Source organism: Strongylocentrotus purpuratus, unplaced genomic scaffold (genome assembly GCF_000002235.5).
Source record: "Strongylocentrotus purpuratus isolate Spur 01 unplaced genomic scaffold, Spur_5.0 spur5_scaffold_21, whole genome shotgun sequence".
Taxonomy (NCBI): domain Eukaryota; kingdom Metazoa; phylum Echinodermata; class Echinoidea; order Camarodonta; family Strongylocentrotidae; genus Strongylocentrotus; species Strongylocentrotus purpuratus.
In genome coordinates, this window is record NW_022145607.1 from 21,252,405 (window position 1) to 21,269,164 (window position 16,760).

Consider the following 16,760-nt stretch of genomic DNA (forward strand, 5'->3'; position numbering starts at 1 on the left):
CATCCCTGAATTTCATGGGTACTGTATGCTAGCGGTAAGGGGATATCCTTTCAAGGACATAACATTTTCATATCCCCCCCTTCAATCACAGTATATTTCGTATTTATCTCTATTTTTATTTTTTGCAAAATGACAGAAACTGCTTCGGAGGTATCTCCTCGGAGGTATTTCCATTGTATTGTATACTTGTATCTACTAAACCTCACTATGTGACACTTTTGAGGTGATTAAACTTCACGATGTTACCCCCTTGTTTTTGTTCTCGTCATTTTGCATACAATGATAATATCAATTGTTTTAGAGACACAAAGGAGAAGAGAGAGAGAGAGAGAGAGAAAGAGAAAGAGAGAGAGGAAGAGAGAGAGAGAGAGAGGGAGAGAGAGAGAGATAGAGAGAGAGAGCGAGAGAGAGAGAGAGAGAGCGAAAGAGAGAGAGAGAGAGAGAGAGAGAATGAGCAATGTAGCGTCCTTTGAACTTGCTACTCTATCCAAACAATGTTATCGCTTCTCTGCGGTGGCTTCAAAATATTTCAAACCGGGAGATGAAACAAACTTGAAGGTTTTATAATTGTTAGGTTATCTTGTCGAAGTGACCTTTAAATAATATTTGTTTGATAGCAGTTCATTACCAAACAAACCATGAGGAAACCACAATGTAACTAGGAGTTCATGATTTTCAAAATACAGGGCTGATGTCAAATGTTTTTCAAAGCATGTGATGTTTTACTTGTAAATAGGTGATTAAAATAATTGCTGGGATTGCTGTTCTCATCACACGAGTGATTAAAAAAAAAGAGGGGTTAAAAAAAAATGAAAAGCTTTGGAACATGGAATATAGGCTCGAGGTTGCATGACGTCAACTCCCTGGTCACTGTTGTTGACATTTTTAATGTCTCCATTATGTCATACTACAGTCAAACCTGCTTTAGTGATCACCTGTCTACAAAGACCACACAACTTGGTAAAGGTTTGTATTGTAAGAAGTGGATGTGCAGTACTTTATCCACATTTCATAGCAAATATATTCAAATATATACCTCATTTTAAGATTCTTTACTAATCCTGTCTTCTGATTGGTTGAAAATGCAGTCATGTTCTTAACCATGCCCGCTAATTGAAATTCATAGTCATTTTTCCCGGCTCTACCGGTTTATATCCATTTTTCATAGCACTTTTTCCATGGCTGTGAAACGTGACGTCATTTTGCTGCGATCCCCATTTTGGTTTACGTGTTACCGTATAAGTTTCTTTTGTGCGATGACCGATGCGCAATACCGTTAACGGTGTTTGAGTGCAATTCGATTTTGGTCGCTGCATTCAGGCGACGAATCTACCAATCCACGCAGCGCAGACGACCGATCGCCATTTTGTGTACTAGTCTCGATCGCAAAATACTGGGTGAGTAAAATAAATGGGTGAGTCAACATTTTCCTTTTTTTCGGTATATAAAATATATATTGACTGCTTTTAATATTCGAGGCATAGTTGTTTCTATAGGGTCTCGGGAAACTCACAACCTGCTATGACCCCGCGGCGCAAGCGCCTTGGGGTCATAGCAGGTTGTGAGTTTCCCTTGACTCTATAGAAACCACTATGCCTCTCAAAGGAGTCAATATATCCTTAATATTGGCATGACCATGCTCCAATATTTGAGGCACACAATTGCCATTGATACTTAAGTGAAAGCAGATTATACAAGGATAATCTTTATGAATGAATCAATGAACACTTGGAATAACGTTGAAGGTTGGGATATTTTCTCACCTGTACACTGGAGGCAATCTCTGATGCAAACCCTCCTGTGATTGGTGCTTCGTGCGCAACCAGTAGTCTACCAGTCTTCTCTACCGACTGCAATACAAGATACCATAAACAATTGGATGAAAACATGATTATTTACCACTCTTTTTGTCATGACCTCACTAAAAAATAGCCCAAAGAGACCCCCCCCCCCCCCCCCCCCCCCCGAAAAAACAAAAAATCCAAAGCAAACAAACAAAAGAAATTTAAAAAAAATTATAAAAAAAAATTAAAGCTAAATTAAAAAAGAAAATATATCTAAAGATATATTGAGTGTTGTTTAGCGGTTGAGAATGAAAAGAGTGTTATTGTTAACTCTGTGTTAGAGGGTATGAGATCAGGTAACACCTTTCTTGCTCGATGCAGAAAATATCATAAGACCTTTTTAACAATAAAAGATAATTATAAAGAGTCGTTTGTACAGGCTTCATAGTAACATGAAGGTCAATGAAATAAGGTCGCATGAAGATTATTCAGCTGTCAATCGATGATGGCATATCCGATGAATGTTGACACTCTCTCGTTTGCTTAAATCAATAAAATTCAATTAATCTGAAGTGAAGAGAGGCATTGTGCACGAGACATTATATCAATTATCATTTCAAACAAATTAGAATCTTTATTTTATATGAAAATTTGATAAATTATTATGAGATGGATGAATGGATACCAATTCTCAACAATTTAAATATTTTGTTTGTTTGTTTTTTAGAAAATGTTTTATTGAATAATCTCTGCATTATTGAATCACAGTAATCAAAATCTAAGCGTGATATTGGGAAGGAACTATATATATATATATATATATATGCAATATGCATGTAAATGTACACAGTGCAAAATTACACATTTAAGAGAGAGAGAGGGGGGGAGGGAGGGAGGGAGGGAGGGAGGGAGAGAGAGAAAGAGAGAGAGAAAGGGAGAGAGATGGGAAGAGGTGGGAAGAGAGAGAGAGAGAGAGAGAGAGAGAGAGAGAGGGGAGAGGGGGGGGGGGGGGGGGGGGGGGGGGGAAAGAGGGGGAGATAGATAGAGGAGAGAGAGAGAGGAAGAGAGAGAATAAAAGAGAGAGATGTACAGAGAGAAATGTACTATGGAAACTATGGAAGACTGGGAAAGAGAAGTAACAAAGGTGTGGTCAGACCAATGTAATTAAAATACAGAAGCTAAAGGAGAGTGTTAAAAAACACTGAATTTCTACCAAATGTACAAGTGTACAAATAAAGCACAAAAGGGTACTTTTAAGAGGCGTTCATTGAATATATCCGTCTGTTCAGAGGGGATTTTCGGGGAGGGGGGGGGGGGGGGTAATTGTCCTTCGGCTGGTTGCCCGGAGGGGGGGGGGGGGGGGGGGGGGGTAATTGTCTTAGGTCTTAGGGGTGAATTTTTAAGGGGTTGGGGTAATTGTCCCTTGGGGGTAGTTTTCTGGGTGTTGATTGTCCACTGAGGGGGTAATTATCCTGATACATTTAATATCAATTTAATAATAATAATGATAATAATAATAATAGCCTAATAGTCCACTCCAAATTTTATTAAACCGAAACGGAAATTCTTTTTGCCCAATCGATCGTGAGCCCGGCAGCCACTGAGCAGCGCCAGAAGAAGAAGACCAATTTGATCTACTTGTTAATACATGAAGGTCTTGTATTATCTCATTCTGTAAATGTCAGCCAATATCAACAGTCCGCTTGAGGCTTCAAAACAACGAAAACTGTTTTTCTCACCATTCATCATTCACGTTCTTGGGCCCCATGCCAATAACGTCTTTATATAAAACAATGGTCTTCAATTGTTACCTCTAGGAGCACATTGTTTTGATGCCCATGTTTGTAAATTTGAGGCCTTCTAAGCTACTGGGTGTTGTGGAATGCACCTGCAATTGATTGTCTTTGGTAGTTGGGTATTAAATTGTCACTTTGCAGAACATAAAATTGGCAAATGGTGCAGTTTGTTTAAATACACGCATAGTGGATCTCTCAAGATTTTGCACATTCTTCCGATCATGATTTTTTTTTTTAAAGAGAGAGAGGGGAAAGAGAGAGAGAGGGGAAAGAGGGAGAAGAGAGAGAGAGAGAGAGAAATAGAGAGAGAAAGAAAGAGTGAAACAGATAGAGAGAAGGACATACATGTAGAGGGAAAGAAAGAGACAGCAATTTCAAGCTATTAACTAAATCAAAACAAAAACATATTTACATACCACAAAACCATTATAATTCTTATCACATCTCGATAAAACAAAGGAAGCCAGGGTCAACAGAATAAACAATAGAGAATCTATTTCAAGTAATGTAAATAGCGTCAATATCACTTTGAGGGCTGCCGGTAGGGTTTACTTTAACAGCGGCAATATAGAGAAATGTACACAGCATCAATATCACATTGAGGACTGCCTATAGGATTTACATGTCACATGCCCTGACCTCACTGCAATCTCATATCACATTAGTTAGGTTCACACGAAAGTCTGTTCACTTAAAGTTTAGCTCGTAGATTCAACACTGAGGCTATCATGTGGTTACGGACCGTGGAGACATACTCGCAGTTTCAAAAACTTGAAGTTTATTTAGAGTTTTAAACCCTGAGTGATCTTATGGTTGATAGGAAAACTAAGACCACTGGAGAATTCTCACTTGAGGATGTGTATGCAATTCATGTCATCGTGTTGCCAGCTTGTACCGTAGTCGCAATGACTGCTTTGCCCAGCTTACCCGGCTGGTAGTTTGAACCTTAGAGCCGTCATTTTGGTACCATGTAAATCAACGTCTTTGTTTAAAAGGGAGTTGTTAAATAAAATTGTTAAAAAGGGGAAAGAATGAAGGAGGAAGGAGGAAGTGGGAAGGGGAAAGGGGAAAGGAAGAAGGGGTGGAGTTGTTCACCTTGGATGAGGGGAGGGGGGAGAGGGCGAGCGGTAGGGAGAAGGGGAGGGGGGAGATGTGGGATGGGGTATTGGGAAGCAGGAAACAGAAAGGGAAGGAGGTAGCATTATTCACCTTGATTATAGTAGCCCTGTCCCAGGTTAAGATGGTGACAAGGTCAATTGGGGAGGGGGCAGGGTAATGAGGAAGGAGGGAAAGGGGGGGGGGCAGGTGGAATGGGGGTAGTGGGGAAAAGAGGGGGAAACAGAGAGGGAATGAGGTAGCATTGTTCACCTTGATTATAGTATCCTTGTCCCAGGGTAAGATGGTGACCATGTCATTGGGGAGGGGGCAGGGTAACGGGGGAAGGAGGGAGAAGGGAAGGGGAAGAGAGAAAACAGAAAGGAGAAGGAGGTAGCATTGTTCACCTTGATTATAGTATCTTTGTCCCATGGTAAGATGGTAACACTGTTGATGGGGGAGGGGGTAGGGTAACAGGGGAAGGAGAGAGAAGGGAAGGGGGAGAGGTAGAATGGAGGGAGAAGGGAAAAGAGGGGGAAACAGAAACGGAAAGGAGGTAGCATTGTTCACCTTGATTATAGTATCCTTGTCCCATGGTATTAAGATGGTGACAAGGTTAAAGGGGAAGTCCACCCTGAAATTAAGTTAGTTTTAATAGGAGTAGAAAAATGAGAGAAACAAGTCAGTGAAAGTTTGAGCAAATTCCGATTAAAAATAAGGAAGTTAGGATTTTTGAAGTTGTGATCAATCAAACACAAATTGGCAACTCTATGACGTATCATGCGAGCTCAACTTCCATTTGCTCAGTACTAAAAAAATCTAAAATTTTCATTTTCCCTCAAGAAAAATTTCAACCATACATGCACCCTAAATATAATAATTGCAAATATGTTTCTATACTCCCCCTGCAAGGAACAAATATATATTCTGTCATCAATAACGAAGAAAACATGATTTTATGGAATATTATGCACAAAGCAAATGAAGGAGAGCTCGTATAATAAGTCACAGAGTTGCCAATTTGTATTTGATTGATCACAACTTCAATAATTCATAACTTTCTTATTTTCATTCAGAATTTGCTCAAACTTTCACTCACCTGATTTTCTTATTATTCTGCCTCTATCGAAACAAACTTATTTTGGGGATGGACTTTCCCTTTAATAGGGGAGGGGGCAGGGTAATGGGGGAAGGAGGGAGAAGGGAAGGAGAAGAGGGGAAACAGAGAGGGAAGGGGAACATTTGTTCAGCTCAACTACCGGTATATTATGCTTGTCCCATGGTATTAAGATGGTAATAAGGTTGATGGGGAAGGGCAGGGTAACGGGGGTAGGAGGGAGAAGAGGGAGAGGGGGAACGGACAGGAGAGGGGGAAACAGGAAGGGGAAGGAGGTTTACCTTGATTATAGTATCTTTGTCCCAGGGTAAGATGGTGACCAGGTCGATGAGCTCACAGCTCACTCCAAGCTTCTCTTGGGCCATCTGAGCAACCTCCCTCAGGACATGTATCTGGGTACCCCATCCTACCAGGGTCACATCACTGCCTGCAAAAAGAAAATAACAATCACTTGAGACTTCGGTGGTAAGTGCTTTATAAGCACCGTTTTTATTATTATATTATTATTATTATCATATAATATGTAATGGCCTTCAGAAGGATACAAGGGTATTTCTCAGAAACCGAATGAAAAACATATTGCATAAGTCAGCATGAGTAAAATATTCTCAAAGCGAGAGCGATATACCCTAGTGTCTAACAAAAGAAAAGCCATTCAATATTATTATTATTAATTGTATAAAACCTACATGTAGTATCTCAATTCTTACCATAACATCCTTATGTTTTGTATTAACTTGCACACACACAGCAAATTTTTCTTGTTAGTCCTTATCCATATTTAGCAAAGGTTGCGCACATATATCCATTGTCTTAGCCTGAGCGTATTGCAAGCACATTCACCTTTTTTTAAACTCATTTACGCACACCAAATCATGGGATTTTGACAATCTACTGCACAATCATCCTGGTACTTCTGCTCAAAGAGCAAGATATCACAATTTTTCTGGTTGTCTCAAAACCTTTATACAACTAATAATCATATAATATTGAAGAGCCTTGACAGGGATTCAAGGGTACATCAAACAAGATTTTAACAATATCTTCAACATGATCTTCTCATACCTCTTGTAAGCCAAAGATTGCATGTTGACCTGAATCTATACGCCCAGTGAAAATAGCATTGAGCAAATGCATTGTGGATCAGGCCATCTTTGGTTTGCAGCAGGTAGGGGGAGATCCCGTAGTTGGAGAGGACATTAATATAAAATCTGCCAAATTCTGGACTAAGGGCGAGTTGGATCACTATGATGATCATATTATTCTCCATATAGGGTCATGATCAATTTTTAATAGATGTACATGAAGTTGCTTTTATGTCTTGCAATGCCACTTCTTTTCTCCAATATAAGTAAACACTTCCACATTCTTTAATTGTGTGATCCAATAATTTCTCATGTTAAATGTGTAAGAAATGTTTTGTTACTTTTGTTTTGAATGGATAAGTGAAACATAACATTATCTCAGCTGCAGCAAATGAATTTGATTTGCCTATTTGAGGCTCTCCTTACAGGGACTGCCAGTATGACTAGCTGTCAGCAATTATATGTTGATAGCTGAAGTGGCTATTGTTCGCAACTGCACAATATATACACAAAACAAAACAAAACAAAACAATCTTCCTGAAAATGACATACATGTAAGTGAAAGCACTTCATATATGTGGGTATATGGGACTAAGCATACACTTGTGCCATTATAAGTTGGTCCAAACTACACTTTAATCTGTTATGTTTGGAATATGAAGACACTTCACAGGTGATCCTCCTTTTCATTACTACTTTGATAAACTTCAAAATTTTGAGAGCTACACAATCATTCCAGGGGGTGTTTCACAAAGATCCTAAGTTGAACTTATCTCTAAGTTGGACTTAAAAATTATGGAAAGCCATTAGCATCTTTGAAAATAATTTGTAAAAGTTAGTTTGAAAGGCATTAATTGTTTATTCAAATCATTCATATTTTCTATCATCAAGGAGATTTCATGTTCTGGATGCAGAATTTATAAAAAGTCTAAAATACTTGAATTTCTGCTTTTGAATATATTTCATTTTAAGACTCCAATGGCTGTCCATAATTTTTAACTTAGTGTTAAGTTCTACTTGGGATCTTTGTGAAACACCCCCCAGGGCACCGTTGCATAAAATTTACCACTGATGGTAACTTTGCCATCAATATTAACAACTATGACAACATCAGTTAACAGCCAAACAAATCAAGGTTTTCATGGAAGCTACCATTAATGGCAAAGTTACCATCATCAATGTTAAATTTGCGCAATGGAACCCGGAACTCAAACTGCTCTTTAAAATGATAGTTTATAACTTCTCTATGTCATTTCTTTATCCTTTCATAACAAATCTCAACAAAACAGGGAAAAAAATTTGACTTAGATTTGTGTTTACACCTTTAATATGCAAGACACAAATGACATGTCAGTAAAGTTTGTAACACTCCAAATACATGTAGTTAAGACCCAGTCAAGGATATACCTGACAAAGTTTTGTACCTGCAATGTCAATATATACAATTACAGTGTACAAGGATATCATGTTTTGTCTTAATAACAATTACTACAGCAACAACAGTGGGTTTTTTGTACAGCACTCATGTCTGTTTACATTAGTCAATGTCAATTACGAAATAAGAAATATGCAACACTTCTTATGCAACACTTCATTTTCTAACCAAACATAATTTTCAAACAAAAAAGTGATTTGTGTCTGACAAGTGCTGAATTAGTCAAACACTTAATTTTTTAACTATGGTAAACATAATTTTTTTAATGAAAACGGTGTGTGTCGGACAAGTGCTAAATATATGCTTAATCTATTAACCAAACATGAGATATTATCATGTGAAAGAGCCACATGTTTGCATCTAATCTATAATGAATGACAGGGAATTGACTTAGCTGTATCTTTTCTGAAGCCTCGTTCACAATTTAAACAAGTTAAACCGCTGAGGCAAAATAATTTGCTTCATATTTCTGATTCTCTTAAAGGTACTACACTGTAGGTCCTACATGTATTTGCAGGCCAAAAAATGAAAAGGTTAAATTCCAACGGCATTTGAAAGATAATACTGATTTTAACAAAAGGGCTTGACAAAAAAAAATTGTGGGAAAATAAGAACCCCGGTACCATTAAATGTTGAATCAAATTTAACAAGCGTGCTCGTTTAATTAAATAGTCTAATTTTCAGACCCTTGTACCGAATGGTCATGAGTTTTGTGTCGCGTAAAGATTCAATCAGTTTAATTTTGGCTATTACAAGAAGTGGGTTATCGACGTTGACAAATGCTCATGTACATGTACTCTTTTAAGCTCATTTTATGTATATTATTACCAAGAAAAAAAGAAGTCAGTCAGTCACTCAATAGTGTCCGACAGTGAAGTCTAGAAAGTAAACGGGTTTCCTTGCATTATTTGAATACTAGGACACTGCTAACGTTTAAATTTCACAGATAGGGCATACGTGACATATTCATAATTCCTGCAAGTTATACAGAATTTGATGTTGGCTGCAAAAGGGATACACTACCTTTAAGATACATACATACATTTTGCGCAGCTACTTTAGAATTTGATGTTGGTTGCAAAAGGGACACACTACCTTTAAGATACATACATGTACGTACATTGTGCGCAGCTACTTTATTAACCAACACGCACCATTTAAACGTTTTTTTAAAACAGTTGTGATTTATCACATCGTGAGTGAACGAACCCTTGTGTTGGCTCTTGTGTCGATTTTTGTGATAGCGATTATTTTTTTGTATCAATGTCATTGCACACACCCTATCCCAATATATCAATTAGACATCACACCCACACTTACTGTACAAACACATCTTTAGTAGCACAGAGATAACAAACAAAATAATACCAAAAATGTCATATTTTGCTCATGTACCGTAAATGCTATTGTTATATTTTGACAGGAGCAATTATGTCGGAAAATCTTTGAAGTCGAAATCACTTATTTAATCTTTCTATCTGTAATTGTAGTTCACATATATTCTCTCAGTGATTATGTAGCAAAGTTCACTTGATGACATAAAACCTATGACATTGCTGGAGCCTTGTTACAGGTACTACACTCAAACCTACTGTAGTGACAACCTGTCTACAAAGACCACCTGTTTACAAAGACCACATTTTTGTTTCCCTTGAAAATGGTTTCTCTTTGAAACATGTACTAAAGGATCCTGTCTACAAAAACCACATTTTTGTTCCCCTTGAAAATGGTTTCTCATTGAAACATGTACTGATAAAAGGAACCTGTCTACAAAGACCACTTTTTGTGTTTCCCTCGGCGGTCGCTATAGACAGGTTTGACAGTGGGCAGGTCCAAGCTACATGTATTTGGAATGTGACGTACGGGACATTTAGAGACTTTAAACAAGAAATAACAACAGATGAAATTATTTATATGGCTATCTTTTGGTATGAGTCTGTGGCTATTATGGGCTAGTTCATTTATGGAAAGTTTTAGTTCTGACCAATTTTTTAATTACATTTAAAATTAATTAAAAAATTGGTCAGAACTAAAACTTTCCACAAATGAACTAGCCCATAATAGCCACAGACTCATACCAAAAGATAGCCATATAAATAATTTCATCTGTTGTTATTTCTTGTTTAAAGTCTCTAAATGTCCCGTACGTCACAATCCAAATAGCTTAGACCTGCCCCAGTACATGTACATACTAAACCTTTAGAACAGTCTTTAGATCATATATGTCTTCATTGTGAGCTTAATATGTTAGGAACAAAATGATTTTTTTTTTTAATCAGGTAAAATGGCCACTGTTATTGAGCTACAAGAATTTGAAATCCATTTATTTATACAATAAATGTTTTTTTAATTCATACTGAAGAAATAATAATCCTATGATTTGTCTGTTCCGAGCAAGAAGGGCATTAATTCATATCCTTCTATTAAAAGTTATCACCATACCGGCTCCAAACATATGAGGAGATGCAATTCAAGCAGAGTTTTGTACTCTTGCCACCACCCATATAATCTAGCTTCCTATCATCGTTTAAACTATTTTGTAGATAAGATGATAGCAAGTTTTGAATCATACTTCACGAGAAATGCTTTGAAGTAATAAAGGTCAATCTACTCTTCATCTAAGCAAAATTGGGAAGACCGTAATCTGAGAAAAACATTGATGAAAAAAAGATAGGTGACAAAACCAATCCTAACCAACTCGAATGAAATTGGACAACGAAAAAGAAAAATGCTTTTACGGTAAAGCTATGGATGTGTTCTGTAAATTTTGGGGTCAAGGGTTAAAGTTCATCATATTAACCTGTTACTGGGTTTTCCCTGTATTAAGCCTGTGGGAATTAGAGAATTCAGTAGTCGATGGGTTAAGACTTACCTTCTTGTAGTACTTCTGCTTTTGACAATGGAATCATGTAATCCTTGACTGGGACTTGCTCAACTGTAACACATCAAGAGAGAAGCAGAGAGAGAAAGAGAGAGAGAGAGAGAAAGAGGGAGAGAGAGAAGAGAGAGAGAGAAGAGAGAGAGAGACAGACAGACAGACAGAGAGAGTGACAGAGAGAGAGAGAGAGAGAGAGAGAGAGACAGAGACAGACAGACAGAGACAGGGAGAATGAAAGAATTTAAATTGGGAAAGAAATGACAAAAATATCAAAATAATATATAGTATATGATGGATATATAACACATATGTGTCACTGATACCTACGCCCAGGTGGAGATCGATAGCAAATGTAGATTAAGCACACATATTGTGGGCTCTCATGAGGAATTCGACACCATTCGGGTGTGTACCCAATAACAGGTGCTGTCAATCCTCAAGATTAGCCTTCAGTTTGTTTACCAACAGGTCTGATGTAATGCTCTGAATGTTCCACCAATCGCCGCATATGGTAAAGTCATTATCTTACATTTCCCTTATCGAAGACCATATGGGAGACTATGGGTTATATCTTGATGGGATCACAGGTTTGCTGCGTGCGAGAATTGTACACCCATTAGTTTTATTTCCACCAAGTCTGGTGTCAGCGAATTATGACCTACTGCACATGGAAACTGACGACCCTTTCCCTTTAAGATAGGGATACTCACCAGCTGCACGATAGAGTACTTTAGGTTCAAAGAAGATACATGGATTTGGGTCTCGTATGCAAGACAGTAACAGGCCCTTGGCTTGGATGGGACTACGTGGGATTACAACCTGAATGGAAGAGTGATAGAAAGAGAGCGTGAGCGCAAGAGAGAAGGAGAGAGGGGGACAGAGAGAGAGAGAGAGAGAGAGAGAGGACAAAAGAGTGAGAGAGAGATACAGAGATACAGAGAGAAAGAGAGCGTGAGAGCAAGAGATAAAGAGAAAGGGGGACAGAGAGAGAGAGAGAGAGTAACAGCGAAAGAAAAGAGAGAGAGAGAGAGAGAGAGAGAGAGAGCAAGATGGTGAAATATGGAGATAGAGAGATTAGAGAAAGGGGGACAGAGAGAGAGAGAGAGTAACAGAGAAAGAAAAGAGAGAGAGAGAGAGAGCAAGATGGTGAAATATGGAGATAGAGAGATTAGAGAAAGGGGGACAGAGAGAGAGAGAGAGTAACAGAGAAAGAAAAGAGAGAGAGAGAGAGAGAGCAAGATGGTGAAATATGGAGATAGAGAGATTAGAGAAAGGGGGACAGAGAGAGAGAGAGAGAGAGTAACAGAGAAAGAAAAGAGAGAGAGAGAGAGCAAGATGGTGAAATATGGAGATAGAGATTAGAGAAAGGGGGACACAGAGAGAGAGAGAGTAACAGAGAAAGAAAAGAGAGAGAGAGAGAGAGAGAGAGAGCAAGATGGTGAAATATGGAGATAGAGAGATTAGAAAAAGGATAAGAGACAGACAGACAGGCAGAGAGAAAGAAATGAAGTAATGAAAATCACTACAAATCAGTATATCCTAAGTTGATGGCAAAGCAGGTACCAAGATGGTGAACACCCAGCATATAGCAGGGTGGGGAAGCAGCAATGTAGCTGGGTCAGTTTATGAAAAATATGCTTTGCAACAAAAGGTGGGTTTGAAATCAAACTTGGACAGATGCTGACTGGGCAAATGGAGATTTTTGTTTTTGCAGCACCCTGTACAGTACATTGTCTTTCCTTTCTGTTCAATTTTTTTATCACACTAATCTAAGATGAATTCCTGTGTGGAACAGCTGGATCAATAAACTATAAATTATGAATTACAAAGGGTTAGGAAGCTATATTTAGCGCAGGAATTATTTCTTAAGGCTTGTTCAGATATGACTAGTCAGACAGCCGCAAAAAGCTAGATCCTCCGTTTTTTACGTGCAAATTAATTACATCAGTGTGAGCAACATAGGTCCTGCGTGCACTCAATGAGCTCTGTCTTATATGCTACAAAAACATAACGTGTATTACACTCTACGTCAGCACAAAAATCCATCACATTTTTTAGCCGTGTGATACCTGAACGGGCCCTTAGAGAGAAAAAGCGTGAAAATTATCAATTTGTTGCTTTCTGCTTGAACGTCTTTTCAGACTTTTAAGTGAGTGTGAATGGAGTCTTAGTCAGTGGCACAGTCAATGTTTACCTTGACTCCTGGGATATGTGCAAAGAAGGCCTCTGGACTCTGTGAATGATAGAGGGCGCCGTGCCCGACCGCTCCCCACGGAGCTCTGATGGTGAGACCTCCGACGTCAAACATGTTGCCTGACCTGTACCGGAACTTTGCTGCCTCGTTGATGATCTGAAAGAAATCAGGAGTTCAGGAAAATTATATATTTGAAAATTGTCTGCAGTAACAAACCAAGCGAAATATTACAGGTTGTATTTTAATTATGGAAGAATAAAAGAAACCAAATAGTTACTTTGGAGGAAAATCCTGATATACAAATGGAAATTAATTTTTGTTTTAATTGCTATTGATCAATGTGTTTGAAATATGACTCCAAGGTACATTGTGCAAATTTCAAATGACGACATACAGTGTATTATAAAGTGATATCAACTCAAGAAAACAACAGCCAAAACCAATCACGTAATAATTAATTTTGAAAAAGGGAAAGAAAAATAATTGTAAGGAAAAACATCCCTAGCAAATAGCAAGTCTTTTATCACCTCATACCAAGAATTAAAAAAAAATCTGTAATATGCTCATCCAAGAATCCAAGTTCATTAAACAAAACTCCCAGATTTTTCTCTGATTTTGTTTAAAATTCTATTGTTAATAAACAGGGGGCATTTCATACACTGAAAAACCCAGTTAAGCTTATCTTCAGTAGACCACTGTTTGAACATGATATGTAGGAGACTGACATAGGGACACTGATTTTCCGTTTCAAAAAATGGCCTTTTTCCGTTTCAGAAAATCTTGAATTCCGTTTCAGATGGGCTGAAAAATGGAAATTCCGTTTTGCCATAGACTTTGTACACATGAAAAAACTAAAATTCCGTTTACATAAGATTTTCATTAAACATGAACTTGTAGGGTACAAAAGTTCTATTAAAGCCGCCACCTTTGACAAGCCACTGATAACCACTCAAAACATACGGACGGGACTGGATAAACTTGATGCAAAATACTAGTGAAAATATAGACCCCTACGGGCCCTAGAGTCTAGGCTAGACCTACAAAAAATTATCAAATGTTTAGATTTACCAACTTCAAATTCGAACTTAGACTAGCAGACTAAAGTCAGCTGAATGTATCAGAACACAACATATTCTTGACGGAAATGCTGAGTAGTACCGACGTCAACGAAAACATTTTCAGTCTTGGCTGTCATGTCCGCGATCGATCGATTTTAGGCGCACATGCCAGCCCCTTTTTCGAACTGTACAACAGCGTGTGTACAATCTCGCCGCACGTAGCGCCCGCTACTGGCGTGTGTGTGCCTAGTATTACGTCTACGTAATACTAGGCGCCTAGCTGGCATATTCAGATTGTTTCGCTGCTATTTGTACCGTGTTTTACGCCATGATCTCTATTGGTCGAGCGAAACAAAATGGCAGCGCCCGGTCTCCTAAGAATCTGACGAATATTGCTAAATATTCGGAATTATTAACCATGATTTGAGGCCCAATATTTTTTAACTGCATAACGGGTCACAAAATAGTGTAAGTTTTACGATTTTCTTCTTGAAAAATGAAAAGTTTTGGGGTAAAAGGGGTTTTCCGCGATTTTCCGTTCGAAATTGCATTTTCCGTTTCAAATGGTCAATTCCATGAATTCCGTCCGTTTTCCGTGATCGCGGAAAATCAGTGTCCCTAGACTGACTACTTTTTTTGGGGGGGGGGGGGGGGGGGCAATGAAATTTCCTGATTTTTCAAATGACTGATAGATATTTTTCTCAAACTCCAAGACCTATCCCAAACTAGAGGAGAGGAAACATATTTTCCAGTACCCCCCCCCCCTGATTTCACGGAATATGGTAGCACTGGGACCCCTGTGAGTTACTTTTCAACTCTAAATGACCTGTGTTGCTTTTGTAAACTAATTAACCCTTGCCTAAAACTTAAAGACCCGTGTAGTCCCTCTATCAGGCCGATGAGAATGAGAACATTTTGTAGTCAATGGCTTACTTGATCAAAGGCTGGGTAGATATAATCAGCAAACTGTATTTCAGCGATAGCGGTTGCTCCCACGGCCGCCATGCCGATGCCGAAGCCAACGATACCTTGTTCACAGAGTGGTGTGTTGAATACCCTATCTTTACCTGTCAAAAGATGGTGATATCAAAGATATGAATCAAAAGCACCACCTGATATTTGGTTCCACTCAAAATTAGACAACAGAAGGACAATTCCAAGGTATTTTGACATCTAGGATTTAAGATGCATAAAATCGATTCTATCTTTTCATTTCATTTAAATTTGATACAAGCTCTAGTAGGGTTATACATACTTAAATACAACAATCAAGTAAATCAAAATTAGAAGCGGTCAGTAAGATATGTTATAAAATAGCTTGGACTTGCTTTCAACATAAAAAGGTTAAGATATTCATTTACAATTTTACCAAAGACCATCCTGCTTGCATACAAAAGCAAAAAGAAAATTAATGTACACAAATCTTTTGTGGGGGGGGGGGATATATACTTGAATGCTTGAGTAGGTAATATTATTGCAGATCCCTCAAAGAAAACACTTTTAGCACTTATAAGGCTATACTGGGTACAGAAGACATTTTTTACCCAGTATGATTAATCCTCCTCCTCCTCCTCCTCCCCCACCCCTCCCCATAAAATCAGTCTAAAAGTATCCCTAAATGTTTGCACAAATTAGAACATACATTGTACATGTATATAAACATGTAATCCCCTACTCACCATGTTTATCCGCTAATCCAACAGTACATCTGAAACACACCAAAGGCAACATCCTCACCAAATATGACTGGATGAAAAAATAAACAAAACATTTCAAAGTAAAGAAGTAGCAGGGATGTGCTTGAAAACTGTATTTAACTTTTGAGCTCACTTCTGTCTTCTTCAACACTGTCAACCCAGAAACCTTCTGGCGGATGAAATGTTTGCAAAATGAATTTTGTGGTGATTCTGATTCAGAATTGCTTAATTTTTATGAAATTCAATGAATCACATCTAACAAAACTCAATTTCTTGCAATTTGCTTGTTTACTGTAGTGAAAATCACTCTCATCAATTATGAAATCATAAAAGCTTTATTTCACAGAAGTTTCTGGTTTCTGGAAGTTACTTTCAATTACTGTTTATGATACACGGACTTAAAATACAATGACTTGACAAAGAATCGATGAGAATATAAGACAAAAATCACCTGCTGTAGAGTCTGAAGTCAAGGCTACATCCATGGCATTGTTAAGAGCCTGGAATAGATTCATCTTTGTTGTTTCTCCTGCAGAACAAAACAGTTAACAAAGAAAATAAAGAAATGTAAGAAGAAGAACCGATAGCCAGGGACCACTCACAATTATACATGACAGGTTA

At 38.1% G+C, this 16,760-nt stretch overlaps 1 protein-coding gene across 1 annotated transcript in view; it reads right to left on the reverse strand.

The window, feature by feature from the left end:
• The window catches only part of LOC115928268 (2-oxoisovalerate dehydrogenase subunit beta, mitochondrial-like), a 50,970-nt gene that overhangs the window by 31,574 nt on the left and 2,636 nt on the right, over window positions 1-16,760 (reverse strand). Inside the window, 9 exon segments of the mRNA XM_030995333.1 lie at window positions 1,764-1,850; window positions 6,074-6,219; window positions 11,185-11,247; window positions 11,901-12,009; window positions 13,385-13,540; window positions 15,376-15,509; window positions 16,122-16,159; window positions 16,161-16,188; window positions 16,591-16,668. Coding sequence (XP_030851193.1) covers window positions 1,764-1,850; window positions 6,074-6,219; window positions 11,185-11,247; window positions 11,901-12,009; window positions 13,385-13,540; window positions 15,376-15,509; window positions 16,122-16,159; window positions 16,161-16,188; window positions 16,591-16,668 — 839 coding nt within the window.